Genomic DNA, 16,965 nt, shown 5'->3' on the forward strand with positions numbered 1-16,965 from the left:
GCATTGACTATGATGAAAATTTGCCCCTGTACTTGAAGCTATCAGATTATTTCTGGCCTTTGCTGTCAACCACAACATCAAGGTGTATCAAATGGACATTAAATGTGCATTCCTCTATAGTAAGATTCAATGAGAGGTTTATGTTTGTCAACCTCCAGGCTTTGAGGATCCATTTAATCCAGATCAAGTCTACAAGCTAAATAAAGCTTTGTATGGCTTGAAACAAGCACCAAGGGCCTGGTATGAAACTTTTTCCACCTTTCTACTTTCCATTGGTTTTACCAAAGGCAGAATTGCTAAAACACTGTTTTTAAAATGGAGAGGGAAGGATTTGATGATTGTCCAAATTTATGTGGATGACATCATCTTTGGAAGCACATGTAACAAAATATGTGAGGAGTTCAGACAACTCATGACAGCTGAGTTTGAAATGAGTGCAATGGGTGAACTCCAGTGTTTTCTTGGTCTTCAAGTAAAACAACTGCAAAATGACACTTTTATCCATCAAGGCAAATATGTCAAAGAACTTTTAAAGAAATTTGATATGGATGATTGTAAGCCATGCAGTACACCCATTGCAACCAATAAATTAGTCATGTCTGATGAGAAGGATGATTTGGTTGATCAGACCTTATATAGAAGCATGATTAGGTCTTTACTGTACCTGACTGCATCTAGGCCAGATATCATGTTTGCAACATGTGTCTGTGCAAGATCCCAATCAGCCCCTAGAAAGTCAAACCTTATTGCTGTAAAAAGGATATTCAGATACCTAAAAGGTGCTCCCACACTTGGTATCTGGTATCCAGCTGATGGTAAAATTGAGCTTTCAGGTTTCTCAGATAGTGACTTTGCTGGATGTGACAAAACAAGGAAGTCCACTTCAGGAGGGTGCCAATTCCTAGGCAATTGCTTAGGGTCTTGGCAAAGCAAAAAGCAAGCAGCTGTTTCCACATCCACTACTGAGGCAGAATATATAGCTGCTGCAAGCTGTACAGCCCAACTGCTCTGGCTTCAAAATCAGTTACTGGATTTTGGTATCACTGCCTTGAAGACACCACTCATGTTGGACAGCCAGGCAGCAGAAAATATCATCAAAAATCCTGTTTCTCATTCAACCACCAAACACATCGACATCAGACATCACTTTGTGAGGGATTGCTATTAAAAAGGTTTGATTTCTTTGCATCATGTTCCAACTAAGGATCAGCTGGCAGATGTGCTAACCAAAGCATTAGACACATCCACCTTTGAAAGCTTGATCTCTAGGATTGGCATGCTAAACATGTAATAACAGGCAAAATCCTGTTTTTCTATGAATAAAAGCATTAAAATGTTTTCAGAAAATCAAAAATCCATCCTTAAAAATAGCTAAAAATGAATTTTTCATTAAAATCCTAAAAGTCTGCCATAACCACTGATGAGTTCAAAAGTCTGCTCTACTTCAAAAGTCTGTCCGCTGCTGAAAGTCATCCCCTGTTCCCATATTCCTTTGATAAGCGCTGTTGTTCAAAATCAGTGTTGTATCCACGGATAGTAAAAATTATCCACTGTCTTCATTACCGTTGCAACCACTGCCTTCATCAGTAGTTTTCACAAAAGTACAGTCCTTCGCTTCATCAGGGGATGGCACGTGGACAGTACATAGTGGTCAGACCTTTTGTAACCGCTGCCACGTTAGCACTCACTTTTTCTCCATAAAACCCCCTTTTCAAAACCCCAAACAGGGTTTTACTGTCGAATTGAATTCTTAAAAATTCTCTTCTCAAATCAGTTTCCTTCACATTTCATCAAATTCCTTCACAAATTTCTTCGATCGTCTTCTTCAAAATGACTAAATCGAAGTCTTCCACAAAATCATCTTCCAAAGAAGCCTCTCAAAAGGCCAAAACCACAGAAATTCCAGACAAACCTTCTCACAATCTTCTGGGTCTTCTCACAAAACCCGGCACCACAGATGCTTTCAATTCCATCCTCGATATGATCACTGCTTCAAAGTACAAAGCTTTGTTAACAGCAGATGCACCAATTTACTTGACGACCCAAAGGGCAAAGCCAATTTACTTGGAAAAATGCAACCCTTGAAAAACAAGGTGAGACTGTCACTACCATTAACTCTTCCTTAAAGGGCAAAGCTGTCAAAATCACACCACAATCCATCTCTCAAGTCTTTGCACTCAATGACAAGAAGGTAAAACTTCCTTTCCCAAAAATGAGTTAAAAATTGATTTCATTGAAAGAGGGTATGCTGATACAATGATGAAGAGGGATACCTTACAAAAAGGTTTCTTCCCTCTTGCAACAAGATTTTTATTCCATACCATGCTAATGTGTGCTTCAAATAAAACAACTTCTTTTAATGAAATACCATTAAAGATTCAAAACCTAAGGTATGCTATTCTTCAAGAAGAAAATTTTAATTATTCCCAGGTAATCTTTAATAATATGGTTAAAAATGTTGAAACAAAATCATTCTTACTGTTTCCAAGATTTCTAAGCTATTATTTTGAAAAGAAATTCAGTAAGGATGATATTTCTATAATAAACCAAGGTGAATCTTTTCAAATGCACAGCTTAACTGCTGAAACTTTTACAAGAATGTCAACACCTTGCAACACACAAGCAGAGGTGCCTGAGCAGAATTTAGCAGCAAACACTGCTCCTCAGGTATCTACTGCTGAGCCCACTGCTCAAGGTGATCAAAGTGGCAAAACAACTGCTTTGAAACCCACACCTACAATCACCAAAAAGCCACAGAAAAAGAAAACTTAAAACCCCCCAAACCTACCAAAAAGGCAACTCTAGAAGATGAGATACCAGAGCAACTGCATGTGACAACACAAAAGTCACAACAAACCACTGCTGCTACTTCCTCACAGCAGTTAGTAGAAATATCTCACACCATGGCTGAAACTCCTCTCGTTTCTTCTCAAAAAGAACATGTTGTACAACAAGGGACACCACTCTATAATGCTCTGGAATCACTCGTTTCCATCATCCACAGCCCAATGCCCGGGGCAAATTCTCTTTCTACACCCAGCCTCACATCCACAATTCCCACACCAACTAAACTTTTGTAGGATGCTATTGATTTGAACCAGGCCCAAACCAGTCCTTCTCAATCACATGTCAATGAGAATATACTTCAACAAATGACTGGGTCTGATGTATCAATCATAGTTAACCCACCAACAATGGTTGAGGAGGTTACACCCCTTGAGTTACAAGTAACTCTTGGTGGTAATCCAAGTGAAGCAGCCACTACAAGTGCTGAACCCACTGGTTTGCATTTGGACAGTGGTTACATCCATAAGACTTCCTTGGAGGCAATTCCTTCCAAAGCACCTCTGACATCCACCAATGGATTTGTTTTGACCACTGGCAACATCAAAAGGTTGTCAAGTGTTGAAGGAAGAAGACCCTAGTACCAAGAAAAAAAGGGCATCAGTTGTTGATGATTGGAGTACACTCCCTACCCCAACCTCTGATAAAACCACTGCTAGTGGGAAATCAGATGATCCCATTAAATTGGGTGATGGTTTAAAGTACCTGGAATTGACAGAACGTGTTGAAAAACAGGATACTTCGGTTGCAGAGATCAAAAAAATGCTGCAACAGTTGTTAACAGTACCAAAGGTGCAATCCACTGCTGTTCCACCTCAAGCACCTGCTCCACCACAAGCATCTACTACAGATGAGATATGGAACTTCTTCCAACCTTTTCTCCAACAACAACAACAAATGGCTACTCAGCAACATGAAAAACATGTCCAAGAGCTGAGAAACACAATGGAGTCTAGGTTCAGGAACACACAAGCTGACATCAAGGCTACAAAGGCCCATCTATTGACAACCACTGGCACTGCTCCTCCAACTGTTCTATTCATTGATCAACTGCCCCAGATAATGCCAAAAAGGGGGAGAAAATTCAGGAGTGGAAAAAGAAGGGTATAGATGATGGGTTGTATGTTGAACCTAAAAAGGATGGTATGACCAGAAACATTCCCTTGCCAGATGGTAGCAAAAAGGTTGATGTTACCCAAAATGCACTTGATGAAGGAGTAGCAAGTATAAAAAGGGACAGAGCGGCAAAGGATATGTCCAGGTGGAATGAGGAGAAAAGAGCTTACATGGAGCTGAATGCGCAGGGTTGTTTTAGGCTAAAGGATGTTCAAAATCCTATGCCAAAAAGAAATCCTACTAGAAAAGTAAGGGAACCCAAGTCCACACCATCCAGACTCACAAAACATACTTCAAAACCACTGTCCAAAAGCCTCCAACATCAAACCTCCACCAAAACAGTTGTCATAACTCCTGTTGTATCAACATCTGCTGGTACTTTAGTTGTTTCAACATCTGATATCACTTCAACACACACTACTTCAACACACACCACAACCACTGCCTTACCACCACCACCATCACCACCAAAAACAACATCTCCACCATCACCTCCTGTCAAAAAGCAGAAGACAGCAGATGTTACAACATCTGCTGTAATGACAACAGTGGTTGAAACACCAGTTGTTTCAACAGCTGTTAGTCAATCACAAATCACTGCCACTTAAACCACCACCACTGTTCCACCCAAAGGATCATCTGCTTCTCCTACAATAAAAAGGAGAAGGATTATCATTCCAGATGATGATTCTCCATCACCACCACCAACATCTTCAAAATCCCTGTCACTTGTTACAATACCCAAGCCTGTTCCTCTCTCATCAACTCAAATTCTAAAGCCCTTACCTCCTGCAGGTGTTCAGTTTCCTCTTGAACTTATAACAGTCATAGGAGAAATCAAGTCTTTTTATTATGAGGACGACCCTGCTAAAAGGAGTTTGCCATCAGTTGAAGGATCTCCAAGGCCAAACAATATTGAAGAATATTTGAAGGTCAAAGCTAAACAAGCAGAGGATATCTCAAAAAGAAATGTTCAAGGAAAATCTGATAGAGAAATTCAGCAGAATTACCAATTCTTGCTCACATAAGTCGGATCCTTAGAGCAATTTGCAAAAAATGTATGTCAACAAATCTCAGAGAGAGCAGATGAAACTCTAAGAAAAGACTACATTGAAAGCATCATGGCAACCAAGAAGTACAAAGGAGAAAAACACATGTACAAAGAGTGTACCATTCCTGAGCTTGAAAGTGAAGCTACCAGGATTCAGGAAATGATCAAGAATAAGGTCAAACACACTCCTCCAAATTGGGCAAAATTCAAAAAGAATGTACCTGATAAAAAGATAGAGCTGAAGAGAATGAAAGAGGAATTAGCTGCTACTAATTATGGGTCTTTGAATCAAGTGATGATATGGAAAGAAGACAAAGTCAGGGCTACTTACAAAAGCTTGGAGAAATTAAGGAAGACAGATCCTATTGCTCCACAAAAGCCTGACTATTCTGAAGCAGAGGTTTCAAAGAGACCATCAAAGCTGCAAATCAGGAGATCCACTGCTCCAGCTGGTGCAACCATCTTTAAAAGAAGGCCACAAAAACAGTTGGGTGCTGAAACAATCCAAGATCTAATGGCTGGTGATGACCTTGTAAAAGAGGGCATTAAGATAATGATTAAAGAAGATCTCGGATTGGAACAATCTGCAAACACTGCTCAGACAGTCATGATTAGGCCTGCATCACCAAACACCTCGTCCAATAAAAATCTCCCAAGAAACCCACCAGACTCAAAAGTACTAAAGTGGAAAACTGACAAACAGACCCATGTACTGACATTGCTCAAGTCTAGTGGAGAGGTGAAGAATATATCAAGTGAACAAGCTCTTGGCCTGCGTCTTGAAGATTTGCAGGATCTCCTTGATCTTCCACTTAGCAGGGATGATGATGACTCAGATGCCTTAGCCTTTGAACTTCAACTCAAAGGGCAAATAAGGGAACTGCTGATGAGGCAATAAAGATCTACAATAATGAAGAGTTTTGGCATTATCTGTTCCAGGGGGAGATTGTTGGGATTGAACCCTATCAGAGGAACAAATAATTAAAGCCAAAACTGGATCAGGTCAGTGGATCCAGAATAAGCAGATGTTATGCATACAAGTCTCTCCCCTTGAAAGTGATTTCAACATCTGCTGACCTCCTATCTACTGATCATACAAACTGCTGACCTACAACTGCTGATCTAGTCAAAGACTGATGAAGAACTAAAGCCCTGTTGCCCAATCTACTGCCTTGAGTCAAGCACTGTTGATCATGACAAGTACTGCTGGGTTTACAGCAGTGGAATGATGCAGCAGTAGTTTTGTTTACTTTATGTAATGTATTGTAATATCAGTAGTTAGCATAGCAGAGGTTGTATAGATCAGAGGTTAGAGTTTGTTAGGAGGTTAGATGTCACTTTCATTGGTGACGTCACCGTAGATGCTTTAGTGATTTGCTCGTGCCTATAAATAGAACAGTGCTCTGTACTGTTCTATTAGCTCTTTCACCATCTTCTTCCTGCACGAACAAATACTGTGAGCTCAGGCTGAGGGGGAGTTTGTATTCATTCATGCATTGTAATCGTTATTGAAATAAATTCAATCTTTCGGTTCTTTGTTGAAAATGTTTGATTAAAGCAATTATGCTGTTTGATTGTGTACAGAGTTTGTTTCCATTATAATTCTGCTGCACAACTCATTCATCTTCATCTTAATTCAAATGTAAAACACAATCAAAACCAAACTCAGATCCTAATAGGTGCTATAGATGTGGCAATAAGCTTGTGCAGGTAGCGGTAGAGGGGATCGGTGATAAAGGAAGCCCTCTGCTTCGACGTCGTGCCGAAGCGACCCCTGCTGATCACCTGCCAGAACCTCATCAGAGTCGTATGGGGGGCCATCCATATGCCATCGGTGTAGATGGGGGTGTCTAACTCCTCCACCCTGTAAAGGCCTCAGTGCTCGGCAAACCGTCTGAGTGACATCAAATGCCACCGCCCCGCTAAACGAAAGCTGACCTCTATCCACGGGTCGTCCTCGTCGTCATCCTCCTCCGGACAGTCTGCAGGCCTGGGAGCGAAGTCACTCGATAAAAACTCGCACGCCATGACCCTGTAAGACGGCGTGTATGCAATATCGAACAACCTATTACACAGTGTGGTTAGTATGCATGTAGTATACAAAACAAAGAAAAAACAGTAATAAATAGTATACCTCGACCATGGAGTATCGTGTCTGATGAACTGTCGGGCTCTCGCCGCCTCGACCTCTTCTATAGCTCCCCAATCGAGGGCACAGTGGCCGCCGATCTCCGTACGACGAAACTTTTCGCATCTGTGATAAGCCTCGCTCCCCTCCTCGAACCTCAAATAATCATTCTACAACAGGGGATCCTCTCCAGGGTCAGCGCCACGCCCGCGCCCACGTCAAATGCCACGGCCACGTCCACGTCCGCGTCCACGCCCACCAGGCACCGCCATCGCGATCGACACCCCCGCCGCTCCATGTGCGCGGCCACGTCCACCTCCACCACCACCGCCACCTCGACCGCCACCGCCACCTCGACCGCCACCTCCCCGGCCTCTCCCTCTACCCATAGCGACTTCCATATCTGCATGATTAAACAATTTTAATCAATTTTTTTTCAAAATATAACAATTTTTATTTAATTTAAAAAAAAATACAACACCGCCACCTCCCCGGACGACCCCGACTATATATTATAACTATTATCTATCTACGACGTATTTGGTTTCGAGACTCGTTACGGACCTACGCGCGATACGGACATTTCGACTAAAAAATAAAAAAACTATATATTTCCGACGTCTTAGGTTTCGACGCTCGAAATGGACCTAATCGCATTACGGACGACCCGAACGGTATATTATAATTATTATCTATCTACAACGTATTAGGTTTCGAGGCTCGTTACGGACCTACGCGTGATACGGACGTTTCGACTAAAAAATAAAAAAAACTATATATTTATGACGTCTTAGGTTTCGACGCTCGAAAAGGACCTAATCGCGTTACGGACGACCCGAACGGTATATTATAATTATTATCTATCTACGACGTATTAGGTTTCGAGGCTCGTTACGAACCTACGCGCGATATGGATGTTTCGACTAAAAAATAAAAAAAAAAAACTATATATTTACGACGTCTTAGGTTTCGACGCTCAAAATGGACCTAATCGCGTTACGGACGACCCGAACGGTATATTATAATTATTATCTATCTCCGACGTATTAGGTTTCAAGGCTCGTTACGGACCTACGCGCGATACGGACGTTTCGACTAAAAAATAAAAAAAAACTATATATTTACGACGTCTTAGGTTTCGACGCTCGAAATGGACCTAATCGCGTTACGGACGACCCGAACGGTATATTATAATTATTATCTATCTACGACGTATTAGGTTTCGAGGCTCGTTACGGACCTACGCGCGATACGGACGTTTTGACTAAAAAATAAAAAAAAACTATATATTTACGACGTCTTAGGTTTCGACGCTCGAAATGGATCTAATCGCGTTACGGACGACCCAAATGGTATATTATAATTATTATCTATCTACGACGTATTAGGTTTCGACGCTCGTTACCGACCTTTGCGCGATACGGACAACTCTGAATAAAAATAAAAACTTTCTACTTACCAGTAAAACATTAAAAAAAACTAAGATACAAAACATTTGTTTATACTTTATAAAACAGAAAAGGAAAAAAAACAAGAATTTAGAATCAATACGATTGTATAGGCTCATACGTATCGTGTCAGTTCAAATGTTCATGAAAAAACAATGAAATTATGAATCGATACGATGTGTATAGGCCGATACGCATCGTATCAAACCATGTGTTCTTGAAAAAAATTTGAAATTTTGAACCGATACGATGCGTATAGGCCGATACGCATCGTATCGATTTAAAAGTTCTTAAAAACTATAACAACCCTAACGTAAACCGACACCCTCATAAATTTAACGACACTCTAAAAATATTTAAAATATCCCAATATGTCTTAAAATATACCACGTGGGTGAAAAACGAGCCTAAAATCCATTATGCTATTAAAAATAAATTAAAAATCAAATTTTTAAGTTGAGGCGGGCCGCGAAAGCCACACCTCAACCTTACGCGGGCCGCTAGAGATCGAAATGGTGGCGGAGCCTGGTGATGACACGTGTCATCATCGTGTCAAGTCTAGTCGCTGATCATGACGAGCTACGCGTTGACCTGGGTTTGACGCGGGCCGCGTAGACTCCTGTCTTCCTTTACACGGGCTGCGAGAGGACCAGAATCAGGCCCTATATAAGAAGGCCTCGGGATTTCACTTTCCGTTGTTCAAAATCTTTCTTTCTCTCTCAAAATTAAATAGTGGGCATTATACTCGGGTCTAATACCCCCCTAAATAGCGAGGTTCTGCTACGATGTAAGTATCATAACCCCTGGAGACGTATTAGATACTCTGCCCAATTGATCTATGGTTTCGTAACGGCTGTCGTGGTTCTGCCTGACGTAGTCGTTGGAATGCCGTCTCGAGGAGGTTATTACTAATGTTAAAATGGGTTATTATACTAACACGCGTGCATTTGTGTAATTTACAGATTGTCATCAGGAAACCCTTACGGATAATCTAAGACAGCAATGTGAGTAATCCTCTTTTTGTGTTAACTGTTTTTACAAAACCTCACATGATTAATTATATATTAAACAGTTATTGAGTATTTGTAAAAATACAATTATCATGAGTATGTTGGGGTTTTGTATACAAAATTTGTTACCACCTGGTCAAGGAGTAACATTTCCACAAGTTGAGTATGACAGTACCATGAATGTTAATTGTTATAACTTGGAAACAAATGTAATTGCGAGATCGCCCTCAATACTGTACAATGATTTTTATTAAACTTGATTAAACTGGGATTCACTCACCAACACTGACAAAATGTTTTTAAAACGCGTTTCAGGTAACAAAATGTGAAAGCCAAATAGAATCCAGCTGGACAGCACTGAAGGCTTGGAAAAGTGGCAATAAAGTTACCTAAGAATAAAATGGATGTTTTTATTCAATAAAATAGGGTGTATCCCTATGAAAATGTGTGTATTGAAAACTTGGGTTTTACCCATGTGTTTAAGGATATGAAAATGTGGTATTTTACTCTGATAAAATATTTCCTAACTACGGTCCTGATGAAAAATTCCGCTGCCAAATTAGACAATAACCAGATACCACCGAAACTGGCTCACGGCCGCCCGCTCCCGGGATAGGGGTCGGGGGTTGTGATAGAAGGTGGTATCAGAGCTAAGCCACTGATTCAGCCACAGAAGTGTTCTGCTGACGCCAAAATTCAAAGTGTTAGGAAATAAATAACGGGAATACATGCATAATTGTATTTTCTTGTTATGTGTTATCTGACTATTTGTTAGTTTACAGTATGAGCGACCAAGGACCATCTGACGCGTACTGTCAATTGTCTGGTTCGCCTAGAAGTGAAGGTGTCTCTTCTTAGCCTGCCCTCTCGGGGTACTCTGCTGATACAGAAGAAGGAATATTCGTGTTTAAGGCTCAATCTGAAGAGCCATTTCCTCAGAAAAAGAGGGGATGGTTCAGTAGGGGAGCACATGAGCGTAGAAAGCGTATGAAAAAGTTGCAAGAACAGAGAGTGTTAGCAACAGCTAAAAGAGAAACCGATGCTTATGTCCAGGATATGCTTAATAGGGGTATAGCCAATATCCATATTTTAGCAACCACTGCAGCTGACCCAAACCTGGAGCAAATGTTAGCACCACAACCACTGATTCCTGACCAACCCATGGAGATAGAAAACCCTGAAAACCAAGTAGAAATGCATGATTTCAATCCGGAGGAAATACCTAGGGTACCTGTACCAAATCCCCTGGACCCAAATTACGACCCATGGTGGGACGATAACAGGGACTATGTGCAACGCTACCCAATGCATGAAGATTTGCCCATGCCCAATCTAGGAGCCTACCCAGGGTTAAATCCTCTAGATCCCTATTACGATAATGATGCATTCATTAGGGAGATTTTAGAGAATCCTTACCCATACCACGCCCCGTACCAGGAACCCGCACCCCAGATTCTAAACCCAGTCCTAGAACCTGCACCCCCAATGAGTGTAGATAACGTACAAGAAATTTTGGTGAGGAAATTTTAGAAAGTAGTGAGAGAATGCAACAGGTGGGAGAGCGTCTCGTATGGAAATACGATGAGCGCAATATGGATTTTTGGATGAATCCATATCCTTGAATCGATGGTGGAGAAGGTAGAAATAATAATAATAATATAATATAATAATATAATATGTGTGTATCTGTTAAAAAAAACTACGAATGCCTATTACTAGTAGTGTAGCTTTAAATTTCAGTCGGTATTGTAATCTTTATTTCAGTACTGGTGTGTAATAGACGCATAGTATATGAATAGAGTAAAGTCGCAATGCTCGACGCTTTTGACCAAAGTGCGTGTCATGTGATTGGCTATATTCAAATATTATTGGTGATATTAATATGTGGTAAATGTTTAAAATTCAGATGGACAACGAAGTGAATCAGGAAAACCAAAATGATAACCACTCAAATAACGATAATCTGAATAACGAGAATCCGAACAACAATAACAATGGAAACCAAGTGGATAATAGTGCCCTCCAGCAAATAGTGGCACAAGGAATTATAGATGCGATGCCATTTATTATCCAAAATGTTAAGGAAGCCGAAAATAAAAGCAAGCATAGCAGTAAGCGACCAACTGAACCGGAACATAGCGTGAACAATGGACCCGTACTTCAAGTGCCCATTCCCAAAAGAAGAAGAACCGTGCCATATGGTTGTTCTTATAAAGAATTCTGGTCCTGCAAACTAATAGAATCTCGGGCAATGAAGGACCCATTGCAGCTCTACGCTGGATAGAAAAGACTGAGGCTGTTCTAAAAATAAGCAAGTGTGCTGAAGAAGATAAGATAATGTTTGCTTCTAATCTATTTAAGAACTTAGCCCTAGAATGGTGGAACACTATTCTCCAGTCAAGAGGAAGTGATAGGGTTTATAACATAGAATGGGAGAAGTTTAAGAATATGGTAAAAAGGAAATTCTGCCCTCCCAATAAAAAGGAACAGATAGCAAATAAGTTTCTGAACCTTAGAATGACCGGGGTAGATAGTAAGGGGTACACTACTACATTTTTCGAATATGCTAGAATAGTACCAACCATTGCATCACCTGAACCGGTATTAATCTGTCGATACATCTGGGGACTAATCGGGGAGATTAGGCATGTAGTCAAGGCAGCTAGACCCCAAACTATAGAAGAAGCTATAGAACTAGCCAATACCTTGACTGATGAACTGGTGTGTACTAGAAGATCAGAGGAGAAACCTAACTCAAAGACTTACTCAAGAATTCCGTTCTGGGAATTCCAACCGTAGGAATGTAGGTTCTACCTCTGCACTATACTGTAAAACCTGCAGAAAGAAGCATTCTGGAAGATGCTCCACTCATTGCAATTTCTGCAAGGCAGCAGAACACAAGGAAGAAGATTGCAAGAGGAAATCCAGTAATGGATTGTGCTTTAACTGTGGAGAAAAAGGTCACATCAAGCCAAATTGTCCAAAGTTAGCTCCACCTGCAAACAACAAGAACACTAAAAATGCTAGAGCATTTCTTTTGACTGCAGATGAAGCCAAGATGATTCCAGACGTCATAGCTGGTACGTTTTTAGTTAATGATATTTTTGCTAAAGTATTATTTGACTCTGGTGCAAACCAAAGTTTTATTAATACTTCGTTTTGCAAACTTCTAAATCAATCATTAACTAAACTACCACAAGAATGTCTAGTAGAGACAACAAATGGAGAAACCGTTAGGATTTCTGAAATCTTGCAGGGAGCAAGACTAGAAATTTTTAACCGAAAATTTATTACAAACCTTTACCCAATGAATCTGGCAGGATTTGATGTTGTATTAGGAATGGATTGGTTAATAGCCAATAAAGCCAGTATTTTATGTGATCAAAAGTCAATCCAAGTAAATTCACCAAGGGGTGAAAAGATCACAATTAAAGGAGATAAACCATCTAGATCCACTAAATTCATCTCTGTGATGAAAACTGCAAGTTATATAAGAAAAGGATCCATAGTGTATTTGATTTCTATAATCACTAACACTAAAGGAAAAGAACTAAAAGACATTCCGGTAGTGTCCCAGTTTTCAGATATATTTCCAGAAGAATTGCCAAGACTACCGCCAGATAGGGAAGTTGAATTCAGAATCCATCTGTTACCAGGAACGGAACCGATTGCCAAAGCGCCTTATCGTTTGGCACCCGCTGAAATGCAGAAACTGAAGAAACAGTTAGACGAATTGTTAGAAAAAGGATTCATACAGCCAAGCTCATCACCATGGGGAGCACCAATTTATTCGTCAAAAAGAAGGACAGATCAATGCGAATGTGTATTGACTACCGTGAATTGAATAATGTCACGATTAAGAATCGGTACCCATTACCAAGGATCGATGATCTGTTCGATCAACTGCAAAGAGCTCGATTTTTCTCTAAAATCGATTTAAGATCGGGATATCATCAATTAAAGGTACAGGAAGAGGACATTCCTAAAACCGCATTTAGAACAAGGTATGGTCATTATGAATTTACTGTCATGCCATTTGGTTTAACCAATGCCCCAGCTGCATTTATGGACATGATGAACCGAATATGTAAGCCATATTTGGATAAATTCATAATTGTTTTTGTTGATGATATTCTAATTTATTCTAAGAGTAAAGAGGATCATGCAAAGCATTTGCACTTACTTTTAAGTTTTTTAAGAAAGGAAAAGCTTTATGCTAAGTTTTCCAAGTGCGAGTTTTGGTTAGAACAGGTACAATTTCTTGGACACTTAGTCGATCATGAAGGAATTCATGTGGATCCAACAAAGATCAAGGCAATTACCCAATGGAAAACCCCTGAGTCACCAACTGAGGTTAGAAGTTTCTTAGGATTGGCCGGTTATTATAGAAGATTCATTCGAGATTTTTCTAGAATAGCCATTCCCTTAACCAAATTAACCTGTAAATCCATTAAGTTTGAATGGGGACTAAAACAGGAAGAAGCCTTTAGAATCCTTAAGCAAAGATTAACCCATGCACCCATATTAGCATTACCAGAAGGAACTGAAGACTTTGTAGTCTATTGTGACGCTTCTAAGTTAGGTTATGGATGTGTATTGATGCAACGTCAAAAGGTTATAGCTTACGCATCCAGACAGCTTTAGAATCATGAAGAAAATTATTCAACCCATGATCTAGAACTAGGAGCCATAATTTTTGCCCTTAAGATTTGGAGAAATTACCTTTATGGTAGTAAGTTTACCATATTCACAGATCATAAAAGTTTAAGGTATGTTTTCGGGCAAAAGGAGCTGAATATGAGACAAAGACGCTGGATGGAAATTCTTAGTGATTATGATTGTGATATCCAGTATCATGCAGGAAAGGCCAATGTAGTGGCTGATGCTTTAAGCCGAAAGTATCATGAAAAGCCAAAAAAGGTACGTTCTTTTAAATTAAGTCTACAAGTAGATTTAAACGATCAGATTAGAAAATCACAAGAATCAGTAATCAAGGATGATACTGAAAAATTAAAAGGAATGATTAAAGACTTAGAACAAGGAACAGATGGAATTTGGAGATTCCATAAAAAGAGAATGTGGATACCTAAATTAGGAAATTTACGTCACCGTATATTAGAAGAAGCCCATAAGTCTTAATATACGATGCATCCAGGAAGTGATAAGATGTACCAGGATTTAAGAAAAAATTTCTGGTGGAGAGGAATGAAAAAGGATATAGCAGCTTATGTTTCTAAATGTTTAACTTGTTCACAAGTTAAAGCTGAACACAAGAAACCCTCAGGATTGCTGCAACAGTTAGAAATACCAGTTTGGAAATGGGAATTGATAACAATGGATTTTGTTACCAAATTACCCAAAACAAGAAAAGGTAATGATACAATCTGGGTGATTGTAGACAGGCTAACCAAGTCAGCCTATTTTCTACCAATGAAAGAAACTTTCAGCATGGAACAATTAGCCAAATTATATGTAAATGAAATAGTTTCATTACATGGAATTCCTTTATCAATTGTTTCTGATAGGGATAGCCATTTTACCTCTCATTTTTGGGTAAGTTTCCAAAAAGCAATGGGAACCAAGCTAAATTTAAGCACAACTTATCATCCTCAAACGGATGGATAAAGCGAAAGGACAATTCAGACAATGGAGGACATGCTTAGAGCTTGTGTAATTGATTTCGGAGGTAATTGGGACGAACACTTACCTTTAATAGAATTTTCTTATAATAACAGTTATCACACAAGTATCAATGCTGCACCCTTCGAAGCACTTTATGGACGAAAGTGCAGAACCCCAGTCTGCTGGGCAGAAATTGGGGAAAAGTAACTATCTGGACCTGAGATAGTGCAAGAAACAACCGACAAGATCATTCAAGTCAAGGAACGACTAAAAGCAGCACGTGATCGACAAAAGAGTTATGCTGATAACAGACGTAAGCCGTTAGAATTCCAGGTAGGTGATAAGGTATTATTAAAAGTCTCTCCTTGGAAAGGGGTGGTAAGATTCATCAAAAGAGGGAAGCTAAGTCCCAGGTATGTTGGACCTTTTGAGATTATTAGAAGAATAGGACCTGAAGCCTATCAGCTACTGTAGGATCGAGAATCGATCTAAACGAGTCTATCAGAAGAGTTCTAATCCATATCAAAGGCGGAATTCAATGATGTAGACTTGGAAACAGCTTGATTCACTCTTTAATTCCCTTGTTTATTGATATAACACAGATACAGATCAAACAACACGTCGGCAGCACTTCGGTACCGGAATCAGGAACGTTACAAATGAAATGGCAAGCTAGGTATATATAGGGAAAGCATTTCATAGTGCGAAATGGCCAAACGTCATTTCGTGCGAAATGGCTTCTTGCCATTTCGTGCGGAATGAACCATCAACACTCAACCCTATATTCCTCGTACAACGTGCCCTGATCTATCATTCCTGTTAAAAGACTCGATACAAGACGAAGTCAACAGATATATGCCGAGCGTTTCGTGGTTCAAAAATGCAGAATCTCGTCTCAATCATCATTTATCAGGACTCTTTGGCGTAAGTTCCTTGGCTTGGACACCAATAGCCTCCCCTTGGATGTTGACAAAGTCTTCAGTGTCGAGTCTTCACAGTCTTCAGTCTTTATCAGTCTTTGTGCTCTTCCAAAATATCTGACAGTGTAAGCATCCATCAAATTCTATCTTCTTCTCTTTATCAACTAATCTCCCCTTTGGATGTTGATCTAACAATTTTCAATTTCTTATTTTCTCTTTTTTAGAATCTCAATCTGACTCATCACATTCTCTTGATCAGATCTCTTGATTCCTTAAGCTCTTCAGCATTAGCAGCTTGTGTGAACATAGTTTCAGGATCAAAAGCTAGCTCTATGCATCTACAGACTCCCCTTTTCTAACAGACTCCCCCTTAAGTTGTGCTGGGATCGTAGTCTGGCTTTCACAAGTTCTATAATCGTGACCTGGCTCACCCTCTGCTCAAGTATAGACACGGGGACCTGCACAAATCTTTACCTTACAATAAATTTCACAAATTTATCAATTTGACAAATTTATTCTATGCTTACTACTTGTAGAATCAAACTCAATACATCAATATTTATAGTATAACATTTCTCAAACTATCTCAACCATTTCATTTTACTTTTCATCTCGAACAAACTCTCCCAAACTTGTTCGTCATGTTTAGCACTTGGAATTTTGAAAATCAGCTTTTCATCATCCGTTGTCGAAAATCTTTTTGTATTTTCAAAAATTATGCTAAAACACACTTAAAATCTTTTTGGATTTTTGATTTTAATAAAATGCAGTAAAGAAGTATTTACAGACACTATTTTTGTGAGTTTGTGTAAGAGGATCATATCAG

General features: G+C 39.7%; 1 protein-coding gene across 1 annotated transcript in view; it reads right to left on the reverse strand.

The window, feature by feature from the left end:
• Window positions 1-7,357: 7,357 nt before the first annotated feature.
• LOC110893113 (keratin, type II cytoskeletal 1-like) overlaps window positions 7,358-16,965 on the reverse strand; it is a 39,399-nt gene continuing 29,791 nt past the window's right edge. The window contains exon 4 of the mRNA XM_022140233.1: window positions 7,358-7,542. Coding sequence (XP_021995925.1) covers window positions 7,358-7,542 — 185 coding nt within the window. The remainder of the gene's footprint in view (window positions 7,543-16,965) is intronic.

Source organism: Helianthus annuus, chromosome 12 (genome assembly GCF_002127325.2).
Source record: "Helianthus annuus cultivar XRQ/B chromosome 12, HanXRQr2.0-SUNRISE, whole genome shotgun sequence".
NCBI lineage: Eukaryota > Viridiplantae > Streptophyta > Magnoliopsida > Asterales > Asteraceae > Helianthus > Helianthus annuus.